A 19,505-nucleotide genomic window follows, 5' to 3' on the forward strand; every position below is an offset into this window, starting at 1 on the left:
TTGATTTATACAAATAACTTACAACCATAAATGATAAGAGTGAGTCATCTTTTGAGATTGAAATGAGTTGATTATATGTCGTAAAAATAAATTGACCTGATGAATGTCTTGTCTTGGTTAAAATGTGAATGTCTTAACACAGAGTAAAATAAAAGTCTGTAAGAAGGAATATTTACTTACAATGTACAGAGTTATCAACTTGAAGAGAAGAGGCTGCATAGCATACACATTTAACCAGTGTTGGGCAAGTTACTTAAAAAAAGTAACTAGTTATAGTTACTGCTCGCAAAAAGTAACTAGTTACTTTATTAGTTACTAAATTATAAAAGTAACTAGTAAAGAGTTACTTTACTTAAAAAATAATAACAATAAAAATACAAGTTTTTGTGTTGTTCTGTGGAACCGTAAGAGAAAAGACAACTCCCCATCATTGTAGCAATTATCATTATGAAATAGTGGAACAATAAAACACAAAAGTGCGATTTAAAAGATCGTTTTTTGGCTGTCTAGATGGTGTTGCTCCATCTGTGTCACTGCCGGTGGTTGAGACGGTGGAGTCTTTGGCGACTAGTTTTATAGCCCCATGTACATTACTTAGGTGCTTCAGGAGATTGACATTGCTGTTCGATGTGGACAATGCTTTCTGTCCTGCACACAGTTTACATTTGACCGTAATATTTGTTGTGTCCTTTATCCCCACAAATTGAAAATAGTGGTTATATTTCCAAGTTGCAAATGCGCTGCTGCTCTCGCTGATACGTGTGTGTGTGTGTGTGTGTGTGTGTGTGTGTGTGTGTGTGTGTGTGTGTGTGTGTGTGTGTGTGTGTGCGCGCGCATTAGCATTAGCAAGTGTTTGTGTGTGTATTTCCCCCATAAGGCAAGACCCGCCCAACTCTGTCTCTGATTGGCTTACCCTGAAAAGTTACCCCGCATTAACCAATCATCACTCCTCTCTGGTTACTTGAACTTTTCCATGGTGCTGTGAGAGGACATCGCTGTATTCGCACCCATTTCAATCACAGTAACGATAACGGCGTTACTGAATGGTAATAGGTAACGAGTAACGCTACAATGTACCACAGAAAGGAGATGCGTTACAATAACGCGTTACTTTGTAGTGTGTGTGTCCCAACACTGCATTTAACACATTGTTCACTTTGTATTTTAATCTGGATATTTTTTATCAGCAGCAGCAGAATACTTTAGCATTTCAAAATCACACCTTGATAATGAAGAGGGAATCAGTGAGCAGCAAGCATGCACTTGACCAGTCTGGTCCTCAAAACAGATCATCCACAACAGATTGTCCTACACACTCTTAACTTTACTCAACATGCTTTTGTAGTTTACCCTGCCTCTGTTTTGTGTGCTCTGAGCACATCCAGTAAAAAAAGACAAGTCCAGCTTGCTTCAGCACTTCTTGGTCAAGACAAATCTCCATCGTGGGGCTTTCTGTTGATCATAGAGAGCTCCTCCTCTGGCTGGGTGAAGATCATCCTTGGAAAAGGATGCAGTCTTGACTGTGTATCATACATTGTACTTTTTTATAAGAAAACACTCAACTGTTATATGAGGAAATATAATATTTAACTCAATAATAAGTAGCCTTTAGTGGTTTTACAGTTTGTGTTTCATTCAAGGCTGTTACAAATATTTCCTTGTTTCGACATTTTATTTGAGAATGTTTGGAATAGCTCAATGTGCTCATCTGATATATAATGCCTTATCTTATGGAAATGACGACATATAATAGACAATACATAACTACCTACACCTAGAGGAGAGTGGAGCGTGATGTTGATAATGAGTTTATGTGTCTGGTAACATATATAATATGTGATTGAAATCATACACAATCTGCGACAGATCAGTCGTCAGCCTTTTCAGTCCACTCTCCTCTCCTCCTCCCTGCACTTCATAGGGATGAAGTGAGACGCTATGTGCTCCCTCCTGGTCTTCTTTCCTCGCATCGGCCTTCCCTTCTGAGACAGAGTTATGAACATTTCTTTGCGATTTTTAGTCCACTTTGCAGAGGAGTAAGCGTTGAAGTAGTTTTCAAGGAAAACCTCCTTGAAGTTGCAGTTTTCATTGTAGAGCCTCTGTAAAGGATAAGACAAACATAACAGCTTGAAAAAAAAATATTTGAATGTCATTATTGTAAGTGCTTCATTAGTTCAAATTTATGTTCTGCAATTATTGCTTTATATTTGCTTGATTGTGTATTATCTTGAACAGTGTGTGGCCTCTCAAAGAGGAAAATATTACCTTGCCTTGCAGCTGTCCAGCCTTGTTCATAGTTATGTAGTACTGACTCTTCACACCTTTGATAGCCAGTATGCCCCCCTCAGACACTGTCCTGATCTCCAGGATACCTGCCAGACAGTTGCACAGTTAATAAAACACGACATATTACAGGATAGATAAAACGTGTCAACATCTAGCCTTCACTGTGGCTCTGTGCTGTGCCCAACATCCATCTTCATTAACAAGCTAGACGGTAGTTCCTGTGGTTAATCAGCCAGTGGTCTCTCTGGCTTTATTCAAGCGTTGTAAAATGGCCTGGGTGGCTATTACACAAACCACAACCTATGCCATGCCACATATGGGAGACAGATTAGGCCTCTTTCTCCTGGGATTGAGGAAACTACCTCCTTGAATGAGCTTTGCACGCTACGTTTTAGGCCTGCTCTTCAATTCTGTGGGAAAGTAAACTTGCACTGAATTGTTTTGGTTTGTCATTTCTTCTTATTTTGTTAAAGAACTTCTGGTGGGTACCAAATGTTTCATTACACTTCTTGGAAGTGCAGTATAAACAAAGGCATTTCTGAAATTGTTAATTGAATCAAATATTACTAGTCCCTACAACGAAACAATATGAATGTAATGTCTTAACACTAGATGCTTTTGGAGAAGATGCAAATAAAACTAAACAAATCAGACCAAAGAGAAACATTTTAAGATCTGAAATGTTGATCTTGTTATACAAAGGTTACGGTAAGGTTATTATAGGTTTGAATCATACAACATTTACTGAAGTCCGAAAGTTATACATCAACAATGTCCAGATGATATATTTTCATGTTAGATAAAAACCTTGTTACATATTGCAGAAATAATTTCATTTGGGAGGAAGAGAAAAGGGGAGACATCTATTAAGGCAGTTCAGACGGACATTAAGCATGCTGCATGTTAGTGTTTGCTATACCACTAACAGATGTCAGAGTCCCCATCATAAAATGTTGTTTGTGCTCAGTTAGCACTTGATATTTGACTTAATATTACTTCCCTTAAAAGTTGCGCCCTGCTTTTCTATCCCCGTTAGATTTGATTTATTATGATTAAAGGTGAAGTTTAAAATTACACTATTAGAGCTCTATCTTCATTTGTGAACATTAACACATTAACGTTAACCGTTAAATTCCTATAATGAACTTTTAGTCAAATGTAATAAGTAGGGATCGCAATGGAATGACTTTGTTCTTAGTGTGTCTTAATGGTTGTATGGTTGTTATAAAAAATGTAACCGTTTTGGTTGTTTTGTCTACTGTGAAAGATGGCACATATTTCCACACACATGCACACATATTGTTAACATTGGCTCTGACGCAGATAAACTAACCTCAGCTTGAACAGATTTGTCATCACTTGCTGAGCCTCTGGCTAAGTAAACTGACTTTTGGGTAATCCCTAATCCTATTTTCTCTGAACAGTGTTTGAATCTATTTTTTCATCCCTTGGAAAGGATGTTGCGATGTTAAGATTAATATTGACTGCTTCATACTTCATAGGCAAATCCTCATCTTCACCGAAACTACAGAATACTTCAGACTTTCTTCAGATTACCTGTATGTCAGTGTGTCATTTATCAAATGATTGTAAACAAGTAGCAGGTTGAAGATCCGATCCTTTTTTTTCTTCTGCACCTGACACCAGGTCTTTTATTTTTCAATCTGAGTGACTTAGTAGAGAACTATAACATATTACTACTCTCTCATTCTCATATAGTCTTCAAATCTCTTGTTTTCCAATTGTTTATGTGGTTTGGGAGTTGTTGATGGCCTATTTCGAAGTTGTTTATCTTCTCTTTGCTGTGGCTGAGCACAACCTTTTATTGAAATTATTATCACATTTTTGTGATCACAACATGTACATCGCCTTTCACTTGGACACAGACGTACATATGTTAGTAGTTACCATTTAGTATTGTGTTTGGAAATGTATCTGCTACTTAAATGTAACATGTGTTTTTTTGATTTGAGAATACAAAAGCTAGAAGTAAAAAAACTTGTGCCGTTCAAGACATAAGTTTACTGGAAGTAAGTCTATATTTGAGTTGTAGAGGCACTTGGAATGTAGCTGCCAAAAATAATTCAGCTCTAAGTTTCTCATTTTGGTTTCTTCTTTTATGCTTTCTCTTTTTGTAAAAAAAAAACCAAGCAGTTCAAGCAATCAGATTTTCAAGAATTTTTGTTCACTGTGGGCAAAAAATAATTACTCACTGATTTAGAACACATATATCTGGTCTTTTCAAATGCTTCTTTGTTACATTTTTTTGTGCTTTTAGCGTGCGACTGTCAGCCATGGTTGTGTAATTTTTTCTGTCTTTTGTTGTCAATTGTTACACGAGCAGTTTTTCATCCACTTTGAGGCATTTCCCCCGCCAAGCCAACATTCCAGCCACGGCCACACTGTCAGATAGGAGGAAATGATAAGTACTTGAAAACATCCTCACCGTGGCCGAGATCTTCAGTGGTTAACATTGGCTCTAATACAAACATGAAACAATTGTGTTTAATTAAAAGGTAATGACTATCAAATAAAATTAGTCACTCAGTGTTGAAATAGCAAGCTTATTGGACATATTTAAAAACACAGTACCGTGGCTGTCTCTGTGTGAGACATTCATCATAAGGTTGATATCAACACATTTTCCATTTCTAATATTCATGCCAGTTCTTTGTCCCACACCTCATTCTGACAGTGTTAGTTTCTGGGAGAGTAAATCAAGCAGAACGAAAGTGAGTCTGCTGCAGTGTGAGTGTGAGGTCACAGGATCCTGGCACCCAACAGGCTCCATGGCCCTTCAGTTTACTTAATTACAGCCTGTGTTTAGATGGTGTTATGGTTTAACAAGCCAAAGCCCCAACCTGCTTCATTTTACCTCTGTCACTTTGGCTGCTCGAACAGAGTCTCATGACCCATTAACACTGTGATTACTCTTTGGAGAACTCTGTACAATAACACCTCCCACGTGCTTCTGTCAGCTTGACAAGTCAAAGGTTTTTTACTGGAAACATCTCACAACTAAACTCTGCAATACCAGAATCATACCATTTCATATTCTTGGAATAACTTCGTACCTGCATTTAAGTAAATGTATATTTGGAATATATATTCTTGCAAATTGGATTAGTTTTTTATTGATAATAATTGGAACTCATAATGTACCATTGGTATTATAATTTGAAAAAAAAGAGTCATCCTTACTGTAGCAATTGGTGGGATCTTGAGTCCCGTTGATGTTGCCATTGTCATCAATTGTCAGGAACCACTGCGTGCGGCTGAACAGCTGTCGGATGCGCACATCTCCTCCCTCCATGTAGTCGTAGTTCCTGGTATGGCGCTCGTGTTTGGAGCAGTTCATGATGGCGGCAAGTTGCTCTGGAGTGCAGTCACTGTAGACCACACACACGCTGCCGAACAAGAAGATGGCATGCAGGTACAGTCCCGAGAACAGATTTTGAAGGTTCCATGTCAGCATCCATTTGCGCATTATAATACAATGCAGTGGGGGTCAATGAACAACATACTTAAATGTGAGATAGAGATCTGTGCGCTATCCCTCAGCCCAGTGACCCCCTGATCCCTGACTATAATGCTTGTGTTGAGACCTCCGGGTCCTGTTGCAGTGATTCCTATTAGGACGTTGGGACGAGATGGTTGTGGAGGAGACTTTGTGAAGCTGGTTGGGGTTGGCTGAAGCTGGAGAGTGCTCTGAACAATACTGGTGACAGTATTATGCGATGATATCTGTCTTTAGTCCTCAGCGATGCTCTGCGTAGACTGCTCCATCCTCTTGAGAACATAGTCCGACAAGAGACTTCATAATCCAGCTCAGCAAATGTTACGCAGGGATGTCGCTGTGAAAATAAAGTAAACTGGTTTGATTCTAGCTAATGCAGTTGTATAAAATTAGACCCAGAGATAGATACACTTACATGTTAAAAAAAAAAATGTTGTTAAAAAAACTCATAAAAAAACCAACTAATTCTGTAAATTATAACAAGGATTGACCAAAATGTATAGCAACGTTCAAATAAACACTTTCCTTTATCTAATATTTTGTGTTTGACACAAATACGTTTTGTACATATCCTAGCAATATCTAAAAATTCCTGAGGTGTACATTGACAGGCAAATTACTCCCTTTCATAGACCCACAACAGACGTATTGCAACAACGTTGTTGGATTACTTTACAAGACTATGGTCTATAATCTCATCTGTATCAGAATATATACAAACAAACAAACAAACTGTGCTGCTTTTCCTGTAAAAACAAAAACAAAGTTTAATGACTTACATGTGCTCTGAGTGATGACAAGAATTGTCGGAGATGTGTTCCCTTTCAGAGAGAGTTTTAATTTGAAGCCTCTGTAGTTTTAAAGCTGTCGTCTCAGTTGTAAACCAAGCACAGCGATGAAGTAGAGGTAAGCAAGAGCTTGGAGCTTCTGCCAATTCCCATGGATGTCTGTCTGATTCTGGCAGGCTGACTCTGTGCATCTTCCCCTGTCGCTGTGCACTCTGCTTAGATAAATGCCTCCTGCTGACCTCACTTGAGAGCAATTAGATCCCAACCAGTCAGCTGTTCCTGGCCCAGATGCAATGGAGAAACACCCTCTGCCTGCCTCTTGCTGTCAGTCACCCACCGGACATGAGAGGGAGCTATAAACTCTTGGAACAGCAGGCTTTCCTTGGTATGCACTCCGAAATAGTTTATGAAAATGTGCATGCACACTCACCCTTGTGGAAATCGCAACAACATCTCTCCTTTTTCAAGGAAACATGTCTCACACCCAAATAGGTTTGAGCATGTTACAGATCTCATGAGTCACATTAAGCTATGGTTAAGATAGTTGCTCTGATGACGAAGGGTTGCAGAATTTCTTCCCTATCATTTTAAATGTCAAAATTAGTTTGTGGTTGTACTGAGCTTCCTTGAGTAATTGGCATGGATTTATTCACTCAAGTAAAAATATAGCTTCAAAGAAGCCCTTTAGTTTTCATTCTTATTGAGTGTAATAGTGGGAAGCAATAAGTTATGGCTGGCAGGTATCCATCCAAGAGGAAAGAACAGAAGACATAACTGCTCAGAAGTATTCATCATCTCTGTGTCGGGGTCATGCACTCTTTCACTTTTTGTGTTTGTATTTAAAGTCACAATTTATTGCCTTACATACCTGGCCTTTCCTTGGACTCACTACTTCAAAAGTTTATATGGGCCCTAATGACACGCTCCCTGTGGAGGTCAGGGCTTCAGGCCTGAGAGAGAAGGACTTCTGGCCGCAGCAGGTCTCCTTCTCATCTCTGAACTCGAGGTCGTAAAGACCTGATCTATTAGGTGTCACTCTGGCCTGTTCATGTGTCCCTTCTGTCACCTCAGAAAGTGTTCACACTCTTTGGACATTAAAGGCCAGGGCAGCCACTGTGTTACAAATACCAGAGAACTGGATATACAATGTAACTAATGTTTCAATATAAATACAGAATACTAAATTCCTTACATTTTACAGACAGGTGGTCTCGGTCTTTATGAGAATTTCACAGAACCACTATCTTTAAATTACCATATTCTCATGTGGAGATGTTTGTTTGACCCCATGAGCTATGCTGTGAGGGACAGCTAGAAACCTGGCAAGGTACCCCAAGACTAATTTCTAGAGAAGGAGAGAGAGGCCAGAGAAGGCTATTCCAAGACCCTTATTGGCCTAAACAGAAAAGAGTGACCTTGTCTGGGGCCCCCTTCTTCAGACAGACCTGTAAGAGGAGCTTGCAGGCAAGACCTTAGTCACTGGGCCTGGTCATGCTCAAAACAATGCAAGGGCACCATATGGGCGTTCTGTTTTAGTGCCATGCCAATTGGGCGACAGTTGGTCCCTATGGAAGACTGACCGTTGGATTCTGAATGTCATGTGGGGCTGGAGCCTGTGAAGGAGATTGACAAACAAACGAGTTTGCCCCACTGTAACGCACAGCACCAGCTGAAGACCTATACAATGAGTAACGGCCCGTCTACACTACAGGCATAAAAAAATCTTGAAGCTGGGCGTGTCTGAAGCTTGGCGATTTTTTGCGAGCAACGCGACCAACAACCAATCACATGAATCTCCCGCCCCCGACATACAAAGCAATAGCAATGTTAAAACGAAGTAAACTGGATATAAACTCCCCAAACAGGCGAAAACCTACCAGTTTCACCCACTGTCTCTGCCACCTCCCTCCATGCCTGGTTCCTCCGGTTTGTATCCCGGTAAATAGTTCTGGTCGGAAAGAACCGGGTGATTTGCTACCGTAATTTCTCATTTGGAATATGAGGAAATGAACTGCGGTCTGGCTCTCCCAGCTTGCACGCGGTTTGATTGGCTAGCGCTTGTACTGGCGGGATTTGCATAAACGGGATTTGATTGGCTGATGCCAGCTTCGAAAGCATCGGGAGCATCAAAAGTTGAACATTGCTCAACTTTTGATGCTCACGATGCTTGCAAAGCCATGCTCCGCTCCCCACAATGCAGTTCGGCGAAGATTCAAAATCTTCTACGTCACCCCATTCAAGTGAATGGGCGAAGCATTGAAAGCATTTTTCGATGCCTGTAGTGTAGAGTCTAGACGGGCCGTAAGGGTCTATATTCTGTCCTTTTCCAGAAATGCCTAATGGGAAAAGTATGGCGGGATTTGGGTGCACACAATCCCCTAGTTATGTTCTCAACAGCAGTTTGGAATATCACACCTTTATCCAATATCTGGGTGGTGTCATTGACTCTCACACTTGTTGAAGAAGGCATCCCCTGACTCCCTGTGCAATGCCCTGCTCACCTCTCTGCTTAAGGTCAATGAGGTACTTATATATCTTCATAAACACATGGTACCATGTTGCATGTTCAGCCACATTTGTTAGGGACTGAATTCACACTTCTAGTCTCTTTTAACATTCTGACTCACCTTCAATATGGCCATGAACCTCGAACCCAATAATAAGATGACGGATACAAGAAGTTCAACATGTGCCAGAAAACTAGAGCCAGGAGCTAAGATATCCCAAACTCAAATGGGACTGTTACTGGTTCATTTTGAAAGGCGCCCGTTGAGGTGACCATGCCTGGTGAAGGAATTTCTGGCATGTCCATAGTCGGTTGGACCCAGTTGTCAGTTGGACCCAATTGTTGACCAAGACCACGTTTGAAGGATTATAGTTCCTGTCTGGCTTGTTTACAGCTCAGGATCTCCTGGAAATGACTTGACATGCCTCTGGACTAGAGAAGGACATTTGGGACCACTTCCTTTTAAACAGAAGTCTCACCATTCCAATCGGCCCTCTATGGGAAAGATCACTTCTAGTACTGTTTATCATCTAAATGCAGACCAACCTTACATCATGAAAAGAGGGCACGCAAGAAATATGTATATGGCATACTTCACATTCGCTTTAACATGTTCGTTTTTTGTGCCTAACCATGTGACCTTTGCTTGGACTTACAGCACATAAAAATCAAAGATTTGTTATCTTCTGAACGAATCAATTAACTTTGTTGTCAGCAAACTTTCCCTCAATAATTTATTGCTTAAGTAGTCCCCTGGTTGCTTGTCAAATGTATCTTACTAATGTATTCTGTCTAACCCATTATTGTTTTGCCATCGGCGCTCTAAGTCAGTAAAATGATCTGCCTGGGGACCAACTTATTTACTTTCATCTATATTGGATTTTAAATCACGCCTTTACACATCTGGAGTCACTGTTCTTTTAGCGTTTCCTTGCTTCCCCCCCCCCACATTTTTTTGTTTCAAACCTTTATTATAAAAATTGTTATTAATTTCGTTCCCGGAAGGAGTATTCATATTAGTGCTGGTAGTAGTTTTTCTTAGTGTATTAGAAGTACAATTGCAAAAGTAATGCTGTGCATCAGAAAGAGAATCACAAGGTCAATGCACGTCCTCAGTTGACACGTCATGTTCAGTGACAGTTATCAGAACTTGTATGTATTTCTGAGTGTGTGTGCTTTTGTGTGTGTGCATGCAGGTTTGTGTGTGTTCAGGTAGTTTGGTTTTATAGCCTTAAGGCCGCCTGTTGCTGTTCAAGTATCAAAGGACCCGCTCTGTAAGGAGTTTACAGTAGCAAAGGAAGTGCTGTGGCCGTGAGGCAGGCACACTAGACATGCGTGAGTGAGCCTCTTTAAATATAAATTACAGTATGCCTTCACTTCCATCAGTCTGCCTCGCTACATTGTTTATTTCTCTCTTTCTGTCTTTTTCTGTTGCTGCTTTTTTGTGTTTTAAACTTTACAATTCCTTTTAATTGATTCCCATTGTCGAAGGTTAGGTAGATGGTTGATGAAGCCAGGAGAGAGTCTCTGAGGGGTAAGAAGATTGCAGAGTAACACGCAAACATCCAAGCTCACCATAAACTCAAATCCTGTTCCAACTCCAAATTCAGTCTAAACCCCAGCGCCAGTCTCAGAGCCTCGCTGTGTGTCCGTCTGCTTTATCCAACATGAACTCACAGCAACATTATCATTAGTGATCTCATTGCTTATATTTATGAAGTTTAAGTAAGTTATGTATATTTTTCTGTAACAATGTACTGTTTTGCAAGATATCATAGCGTGGAGTTGCTTTTCAAAGTTAACTAATTCAGACATGATGGCTAGATAGCATTACATACCCACACAAACATTTCTGGATTTCTTTACTATTTTTCTGAACGTTAGATGTGGGACTTAACATTCTGGGAAGTTGTTTTAATAAAACCATCGTCATGCAAATCGCACAGCACTTAATGGCTATATTAAGTATGTTCACTGGTTGTTTCCAATCCCTCGTACGCAAGACAAATATTGCTCTGTGATTTACTTCCGTGTTCTATCACAAGAGCCTCTTGGAGTGTTAGCACAGGGGGCTAGATCCATAATTTATTATACTTTCCACAATAAAGACATCTGAGAGAGAGAGCGAGATTAATTTTAATTTTAGGGTGAAGACTTGGTTAGGGTAAGGGTTAGGGTTGGGCATGTGTTGGTTAAGGTTAGGATAAGTCTCCAGGAAATGCATGTAAGTCAATGTAATGTCCCCTGAAGTGATGTATACATGCCATTGTGTGTGTTCTCTTCCCTGTCTTCTGGTGATATGTCTGCATTTATGCTGGGAGAATGGATTATGTGTAAGGTCAGTCTATTCTTAGCACTGTTTTAGATAGCTTCTGCTTTCTAAATTCCATCATAATTGGGGATCTCTCGGGATGGAGCCTCACAACATTAGCTCCAACTATAAATAACTAGCTCACAAACACGGTTGCACCCACAAACAGTGCACTCATACACACACAGGCACAGAGAATGGCATTTTTTAATAAAGGACTTTTTATGAAATAGCTGTCTAATTTAGTGTTTAGGGAGTTCAGTTAAAGTCTTTTAGTTGACGGGGAATAACAGATCAGGATCAAACACTAATGGTGTATGGCTGCTATGATTTCCCAGTAAATATCATGTCTCTCTCAAGCCAGTATAACATTATTTCAATCAAATAACCTATGGATGATATGAAAAGTAAGATAGTCATATTTAGAAAAATGTGATCTCCTCCATTATTGATGATAATAATAATAATAATAATAATAATAATAATACATTACATTTATAAAGCGCAATATATTGAGTTTCCAGTCCTTTTTTCTCTCTGAGATTGTTTTAAATGATGTCCAATAATAGTCTCAATAAATAAAAAAATAAAAAGTGAAACCTTTTCTGTAACGGCCGGCTTTGCATTACTCTGTTAACGACATAGTTAACAAAGCACGCGTTTAATACACAAAGTGTCACACACACACACACACACACATCCATGCACTTCCACTCTGCTTGGCTCTTTGAAGCTTCCCTTCCTGGGCCCTGCTGACACAATGAGTGTTGGTGCAGTAAAAAGGGACATCAGCTCAGGCTATCACTGCTGTCTCTGGTCTGAGGTGTGAGAGGGAGGCTTGTAATGTCTGCTTTAATAAATGTTATTACCCACAAGATTTCCCTTCAAATGCAGCCTGACTGACACACTAGTGGCACAGATATAGAATAATAATGAAGTGATACAAGTGAGTATCAGAATACATTTGGGGATTTTCTGTCTAACATGCAGTTGTTAAGAGTCACTCTCTGGGATGTTTGAGTTGGCAGTTACAGTGCATTAGGGTCGGTGTAATCGGCCTTGTTAAAGAATGTGAACCGACGTTGTGCTTTACCGTCGAGGGAATACTTTGATCCCATCTAATGCTGGAACAGCTGTTAGGGATCAGAGTCTTAACTGCTCACCATATCTGTTCATGTATTAGAAAAAGCAGGGCCTTGCTTATTCAGACATGCTCTGCCTTTGTGGCTTTAAAGGAGAAAGAGGTTCTAAAATAAGCACTTGAGTTTCTGAGTCAGAACAGTGGACAGTTCACAAAGAAACCTCTAGTTCAGTTCGTATTTCTAACTCGAAGCACCAATGCATGACTAAAAAATACCAGCTGTTTTCTGTGGTATTCATATGTAATGTTGTTAACCCTATCATTTTTCAGTAACTGTTGACCAGTTTCTTTGTATTTCCAAGCACAAGGACCATGTTCCCCCTATATATAAAATATTATCTTCATACATAGTTGTGAGTCAGTTGTATGATCTAGTATATATCTATATCTAGATATCAATCTTGCTAGAGTTAAGTTCTAAGTTTCCACATAAGTAAGTATTTCGTTTTATATTTGTTTTTTTGTGCCTTTTTCTTTGCTTAGCCAATTATTGATATTGCATCCAGGTGAAGTGCAACTTAATTTTTGTACATGTCTTTATCTGAGGCATGTAACATTTATGGTATAGATGCCACTGATGTAAATGTATTAAATGGACAATGTACCTACGGAGACATTTTAATCCAGTGTTTAACATGGTGAATGGCAAATTCCAAATTCAACGACTTAATCAAGGATTATGAACATGGAGGTATTTGTCTTTCTCTGGTCTTTTTTACTGCCTTGGTTCGGTCCATTTCTTTTGAACCATCTTTTTATCTCAATATCATTATTTTAAATATCTCTAAATTCATGTCTGCATTTATATGATGTAATTTTTCCCACAGTCAACTGGGTTTTTAAAGTGGTTTATATTCCACTGCTCATACAATGCAGGTGTATTATTTAATATTTTAAGAAAATGTACAACCAAATACCAACAATACCATACTTTCTTATAAATAACATTTTGTGGACATTCACATCAGTCTCCAGTTTTATATTTAAGGTTACATTCAAACAGAAATCATAATTCCCAAGCATGAATAAACATTTGGAGAGGCTGTTTTTTTAAGCATTTAAAATAGATATCAGGCATCAAAAGGAGGTTGTTACATACAGGTAACAGACACAATAATACAATGCATACATTTTTAACCATTGCACTATTGCTTGCGTTAGGAGCACTAAGTTGCTCAAAGCCAAGGGTCTTATTGTGCTCAGGCGCTGCTTCAAACACTTTTCTGAGCAGGCTTTCCTACACGATCTGGCGGAGGTTAAATGGCACTTCATAGCATTAATTCCATCTGTCGATGTTGCGGTCCAAGTCTTTATTGATCACTTTTTTATCGATTATTAATAGACATGCCCCCCTTAGAAAATTCAGAGTTAAGAATAGGAACACTCCATGGTTTACTAGAGAATTATCTGATCTCATTCATGATCGCAATAAGCAATGGTCTTTAGCTAGAAAGTCTAACACTAGTGATGACTGGCTTCTTTTTCGTGTCCTCAGAAATAAATGTTCAGCCCTTATTAAAAAAGCTAAAGCTGATTACTATCTGAGCTTAACCACTGATTGTTTTAATGACCATTCTAATTTCTGGAAAACAATTAAATCACTTCAGAACAAGAAGGTTTCTAGTTTCCCTCAAAAACTGAAGGTCAGTGATTATTTTATTTCAGATACAAATGATATGTCTAGTGCCTTTAATGCTCACTTCAAAAAGGCTGGTCATATTTTTGATGAGCAAAGTCATGACTGTCTGCTTGGTCGTACTCACAGATGAGTACGATGGCCTAGATCCTTTCTTTTAAAAAATTGCAGCTCAGATTATAGCTCAACCAGTTACTGATATTTTCAATCTCTCCCTGTCCACTCACACACTGCCAGCTGTGTGGAAGCAAGCTCTTGTATCGCCCCTCTTGAAAGCTGGTGATCCCACTGAGTTGAATAACTATCGTCCTATCTCAAATCTTTCTGTGTTATCAAAGATTCTTGAGTCCCTATATAGTTTCTACTCAGCTAAAACTTTTTTTAAATTCACACAACATCCTTAACCCTATATGCAATCTGGATTCAGATCAAAGCACAGTACTGTGACTGCCAGTCTGAAAGTCTTAGACGATATTAAGGCTGCTTTGGATAACAAATATGTTTGTGTTGCATTGTTTATTGACTTAGCCAAAGCATTTGACACTGTAGATCACCACATTCTGTCTAATGTTATGTTGATGTCTCGTTTAGGTCCTAACGCCATTTGCTGGTTTCAAAGTTATCTAACCGACCGTACTCAATGCGTCAGGTTGGGTAGTACTGTCTCTGACCCTGTCACATTGGAGAAGGGAGTTCCACAGGGCTCTATTTTGGGGCCCTTGTTCTTTTTATTATATGTAAACAATATTTGTAATCAGATGCAATTTTCTACCTGTCATATGTATGCTGATGACACTATTGTATACTCATGTGCTCCTTCTGTGGATATGGCCGTTTCCAATTTAAAATCAGATGTTATCACGCTGCAGCATGCGCTTATTGATTCGAAACTGCTATTGAACAGTAAGAAAACCAAAGCAATGCTCTTTGCTCCCAAGTCAGCGTCCTCTTGCCTTTCCATTGACACCCTTGATGGCGTCTCCGTTGAGTTTGTCGATACATACAAATATTTTGGCTTTTGGTTGGACAGAAATCTAAACTTTAAACATCACATTGAAGGTCTAACTAAGAAATTGAAATTCACTTTTGGCTTCCTTTATAGACTTAAATGTTGTTTTTCAACTTCTTCCCGTAAAAGGTTGGTCTCTGGCTTATTCCTGTCCCAGGTTGACTACGGTGATACCATTTATAGATTTGCCTGTCCCACTGTTTTGGCCAAACTTGACCCACTCTACCATGCTGCACTGCGATATATATCAAATGCACCCTATAGGACTCATCATTGCAAACTGTATAGCCTAAATGGATGGTCCTCACTTAGTATGCGTAGGATGCAGCATTGTTTTTTATTAATATATAAAGCCATTTTAGGTAAGCTTCCACTGTACATATGTGCCAGATTTGCTCCAGTTTGTGACTCTTACAACCTCAGATCCAGTGCCTGGATACGGTTCCAGGTACCTGCCGTGCGGACTGAGGCTGGGAAAAGGAGTCTTTTTCCTTATGGTCCTTGCTCTTGGAATGACCTTCAATCACGCCTTAAACCAGTGGTTCTCAAAGTGGGGGGCGCTAACGGATATAAGGAGTTTTTTCAACAACAAGGTGGAGGAGAGTCCTCTCCTGTCAGACTGAGAGTCTCAGTGAGCTAAAGGACTCGCTCAGTGTTTAGATAGTTAACTTTAGTCTAAGTTATCTCAGTGGGTCTCAAACGTTTTGGTCACGATTAATGTAAACAATTATTTCCGAGGCACACGTTTATATGATCATTATAGTTATAAAAAAATAAGAGAATAAATGAAAAACAGGTATGAAATACTATATGACTAAAGAATAAAGTTTAAAAGGGTGATTTGTAAAATATCCATAAAGAAAAAGTAAATCTGTTTCCAGGTCTGTTTCATATGGATGTTGAGAGATGTATCCATAGATCTCTTAATTTGGCTCTCAAAGTGCACCAGATTGATGCTTTTAACTTCAATATTTAAAAATAAATCTTCCCGGACGAGCTTGCCCCCGGACCCCCCTATGTAAGGTCCACACACCACCTATAAAAATAGCACTTTACCCCTGCTTACACCTATATGCCGTGAGCTGATTATCGAGCCTTCATTGTAACAGTCGTGGGGACATTGTGTATTTGCGTGGGGAGTGTTGCAGTACAACATTTCACTGTAGCGCCCGGTACCTTAATGGGAAACCCTAAATGTTTGAGCACCCTCTATGAAACGTCAAGCTACCCCACAGCACCCCCAAAATAAATCTCTGGCGCCGCCACTGAGCCTGACTATTTGTGTTGGGGGGGGGCCGACTTTTTTTTTTCTCCAAAGGGGGGGGCCTGACAGAAAATGTTTGAGAAACACTGCCTTAAACTGACGGCACTTGTCCCTATAGCCTGTTTTAAATTGAAGTTGTCTGAGGTCCTTACCACCAGCTGCTCTTACAGTAATAAGTAGCACCTTTCTTACTGTCCCAAATGTGCACAATGTAGTGACTGCTTTTCGTTTTTGTTTTTTTTACTTAGTTGTGTTGTGTAACGTTGCTAACTTCTTGGCCAGGTCAGCATTGTAAATGAAATTGTATCTGGTTAAATAAAGGTTAAATAAAAATAAAAATTAACAATACTTTTTTAATACATTCTTAGCTTTGTAGACTTCATTTTACAAAACATATATTAGATTCATCGTACGTAGAGTATCAGCATTACACTATTCAAATAAATAGTGATCTTAATCTCTCCCAGCAATCATGTGCTTTCTAAGGAGAGCTTTATTAAAAGAATGATCAGAGACGATAACGTCAGATAACACTTTCTACTCTCGAAGATTACTGTCATGACCGTTTTTACAACCACAGTTGCTTTTCTCTCTGAAACAAAATACTTCCAGATGAGTATCTCTTTCTTTCTCGGAGTCTCTGAATTATTCTCTTGCCCTGTTTTTAACTTCTCCTAACTTTCTCTGGTGATTTGATCTATTTCACATAAGCTGTGTCTGTCCCTTTATTTCCTTAGCCATACAGCTGCAGCGTGAGTTGTTTTACTATAACAATAATGATAACATGTTAAAACCCCCACACAACATGCTTTTAAAACCGGCTAAAACATAGCGTGCTAATAAAATGCCATGGCTCATCTAGGTGCAGCCAGTTACATTTCAGTCTTATCATAAAAAGTGTGTGTGGGGGGCGTTTCACACAGCGGGGTGCAGTGATAATAACATATGTGAGGTTCAAACACACCAAGTGTATGAACTTCATTAAAGAGCCATGTGTAGGGCCTCACTGAGCTAAATGGGGCACTAAATGAACTTGGCAGAAATCCGGCATTTGATGGGGGATGTTAAAAGGAGGGATGAGGTGCCGTAGCCTCTTTGATGCATGTTATAATTTCCTATAGCAACCACTATAATGATGTGAAAATTAGACTTAAAAGAGAACTGCAGGAAAGTGCTCCATTTTTTCAGAAAGATCGATTGAAGACATATTGTAAATGACACTGCTTTGAGTTTCAGATTATAGTCCCCTTCTCTGTAGGGCATCATGTCCCATCAATTTCAGGAATCGGACCTTTCTAGTTTAACTTTTATTTATACAACAATATTACTAGGCAAGGCAAGGCAATTTTATTTATATAGCACTTTTCAGCACGTGGCGATTCAAAGTGCTTTACAGATTAAAAGCAAACGACATTTAAGAACAAATACAGCATAAATACATTATTAAAAAGGCATTTAAAAATAGGCATAATAAGCAAAGGTAATGAAATAAATTAAATAAATAAACACAGCAGGTACAGAATACATGACTAAAAAGGCATACTGTAGTGTGAGTATGGGCAGCTCAATTAAAAGCAGCGGCAAATAGGTGCGTTTTTAGTCGGGATTTAAAAATAGGAAGTGTTTCGGCGGACGTGCATGATTTGGGCAGTTTGTTCCAAATTGTTGGGGCATAATAACTAAAAGCTGCTTTTCCATGTTTACTAGGGCAGTCCCGTTCAACATGCCTATTATGAATGAGCCTTGGCCTGCAGTATTCTGCTTGCAGCTTTTTCAAGAAACCATTTATACAGACGACTTTACACAAGCTTCAATGGGTCCTGGTTCAATACACCTGACATGATATAGTTGCATCCAAACCCAAGTTGCACATTACCAGCTTGATTTGACATAGATTAACCATGGTAGATAAAGAGTAGAGCATGGATTTCCTTATTGGAGATATTTGGCCGGCGGTGGTAAAGTAGTGTTATTGATTAGTATGGCAAACTTGTGAAAAGAGTTTGTTGGTAAGGTATATCCAGAATTCAGCTTTAAAAGTGGACTAGCGTTGATCAGTTGATATTGAGCGTGAGCATCCAAATTGCACCAAAACATTGCTTTGGGCCTGCATCAACACATCTACATTCTGCAATGCATCCTAATGTCATGACCTTGGTTTTTGTTTCCTGTTTTATTTGGAAAAGTATGTTCTTCTTGTGTCTTGTCTTGTTTAACTTCCTATCTTTTGTTTTCCTCTTTTTGTGATTGTCTGCCCCACCCTGATCCTGCACCTATGTCTAATCACCTGCTGCCCTTGGGTTTGTGCATACCTCTCCTTCTTTTGTTTAGCTGTTTTGTTCTTGTCATGTTTCAGCTTGCCTGGTTCGCTTAGTTTCATGGTTATTAGTTTTTTTTAAAGCTCACTTATTGTTATTCCGGCATCCTTTCTTTATACTGCACATGGGTTCTGCCTAATTTACGGACCGGACCCTGTTACACTTAATATTTTGTACAATGGCCATTTGAAGCCATGTCAGGCCCAGTTCCACATTGTCAGTTGCTGAATCATGTTTCTTTGGGCTTCAGCTTCACTTTGTCAGCCTTAGCTGTATTCAGGTACTGCTGTGACGATTATACATAAGCGGTCACTCACAACGTTTCACTCTTTTACAGTTTTCTATATGATAGGCAGGGATTTTAGAATCCAAAAATAAAATGTTGGTCCTGAGAGTCGATTCAGTTAACAGGAAAAATAAACGCATCAAAAATCAAATTGTCTGGAACACACACACACACACACACACACACACACACACACACACACACACACACACACACACACACACACACACACACACACACACACACACACACACCACACACACCCACACCACACACCACACCACACACACACACACACACACACACACCCACACACACGCACGCACGCACGCACACACACACACACACACACACACAAGAAGACTCACATATATCTGCAAAGACGATTGGCTTAGAGAATCACACATGACTGATGCTTAACTTTTGGAGGCAAATAAACATTT

At 39.4% G+C, this 19,505-nt stretch overlaps 1 protein-coding gene across 1 annotated transcript; it reads right to left on the reverse strand.

The window, feature by feature from the left end:
- Positions 1-1,151: 1,151 nt before the first annotated feature.
- Positions 1,152-6,816, reverse strand: fgf7 (fibroblast growth factor 7). The gene is made up of 4 exons (XM_034221279.1): positions 6,583-6,816; positions 5,488-6,140; positions 2,266-2,372; positions 1,152-2,099 (listed from the first exon to the last, which is right to left on the reverse strand). Exons 2-4 carry the CDS (start codon positions 5,771-5,773, stop codon positions 1,884-1,886), a joined length of 609 nt encoding a protein of 202 aa, XP_034077170.1. The 5' UTR covers positions 5,774-6,140; positions 6,583-6,816; the 3' UTR covers positions 1,152-1,883.
- Positions 6,817-19,505: the final 12,689 nt, after the last annotated feature.

This window comes from Gymnodraco acuticeps, unplaced genomic scaffold (genome assembly GCF_902827175.1).
Source record: "Gymnodraco acuticeps unplaced genomic scaffold, fGymAcu1.1, whole genome shotgun sequence".
In the NCBI taxonomy this organism is placed as follows: Eukaryota; Metazoa; Chordata; class Actinopteri; order Perciformes; family Bathydraconidae; genus Gymnodraco; species Gymnodraco acuticeps.

What these genes read in the sequence shown, in the direction of transcription:
- fgf7 (XM_034221279.1), bottom strand. Translation starts at nt 5,773, where the DNA reads ATGCGCAAATGGATGCTGACATGGAACCTTCAAAATCTGTTCTCGGGA. An exon ending in AGATCCCACCAATTGCTACA is followed by an intron (nt 2,373 to 5,487) that starts GTAAGGATGACT and finishes ACTGTCTGGCAG; the next exon opens with GTATCCTGGAGATCAGGACA. An exon ending in CTGGACAGCTGCAAGGCAAG is followed by an intron (nt 2,100 to 2,265) that starts GTAATATTTTCC and finishes TATCCTTTACAG; the next exon opens with AGGCTCTACAATGAAAACTG.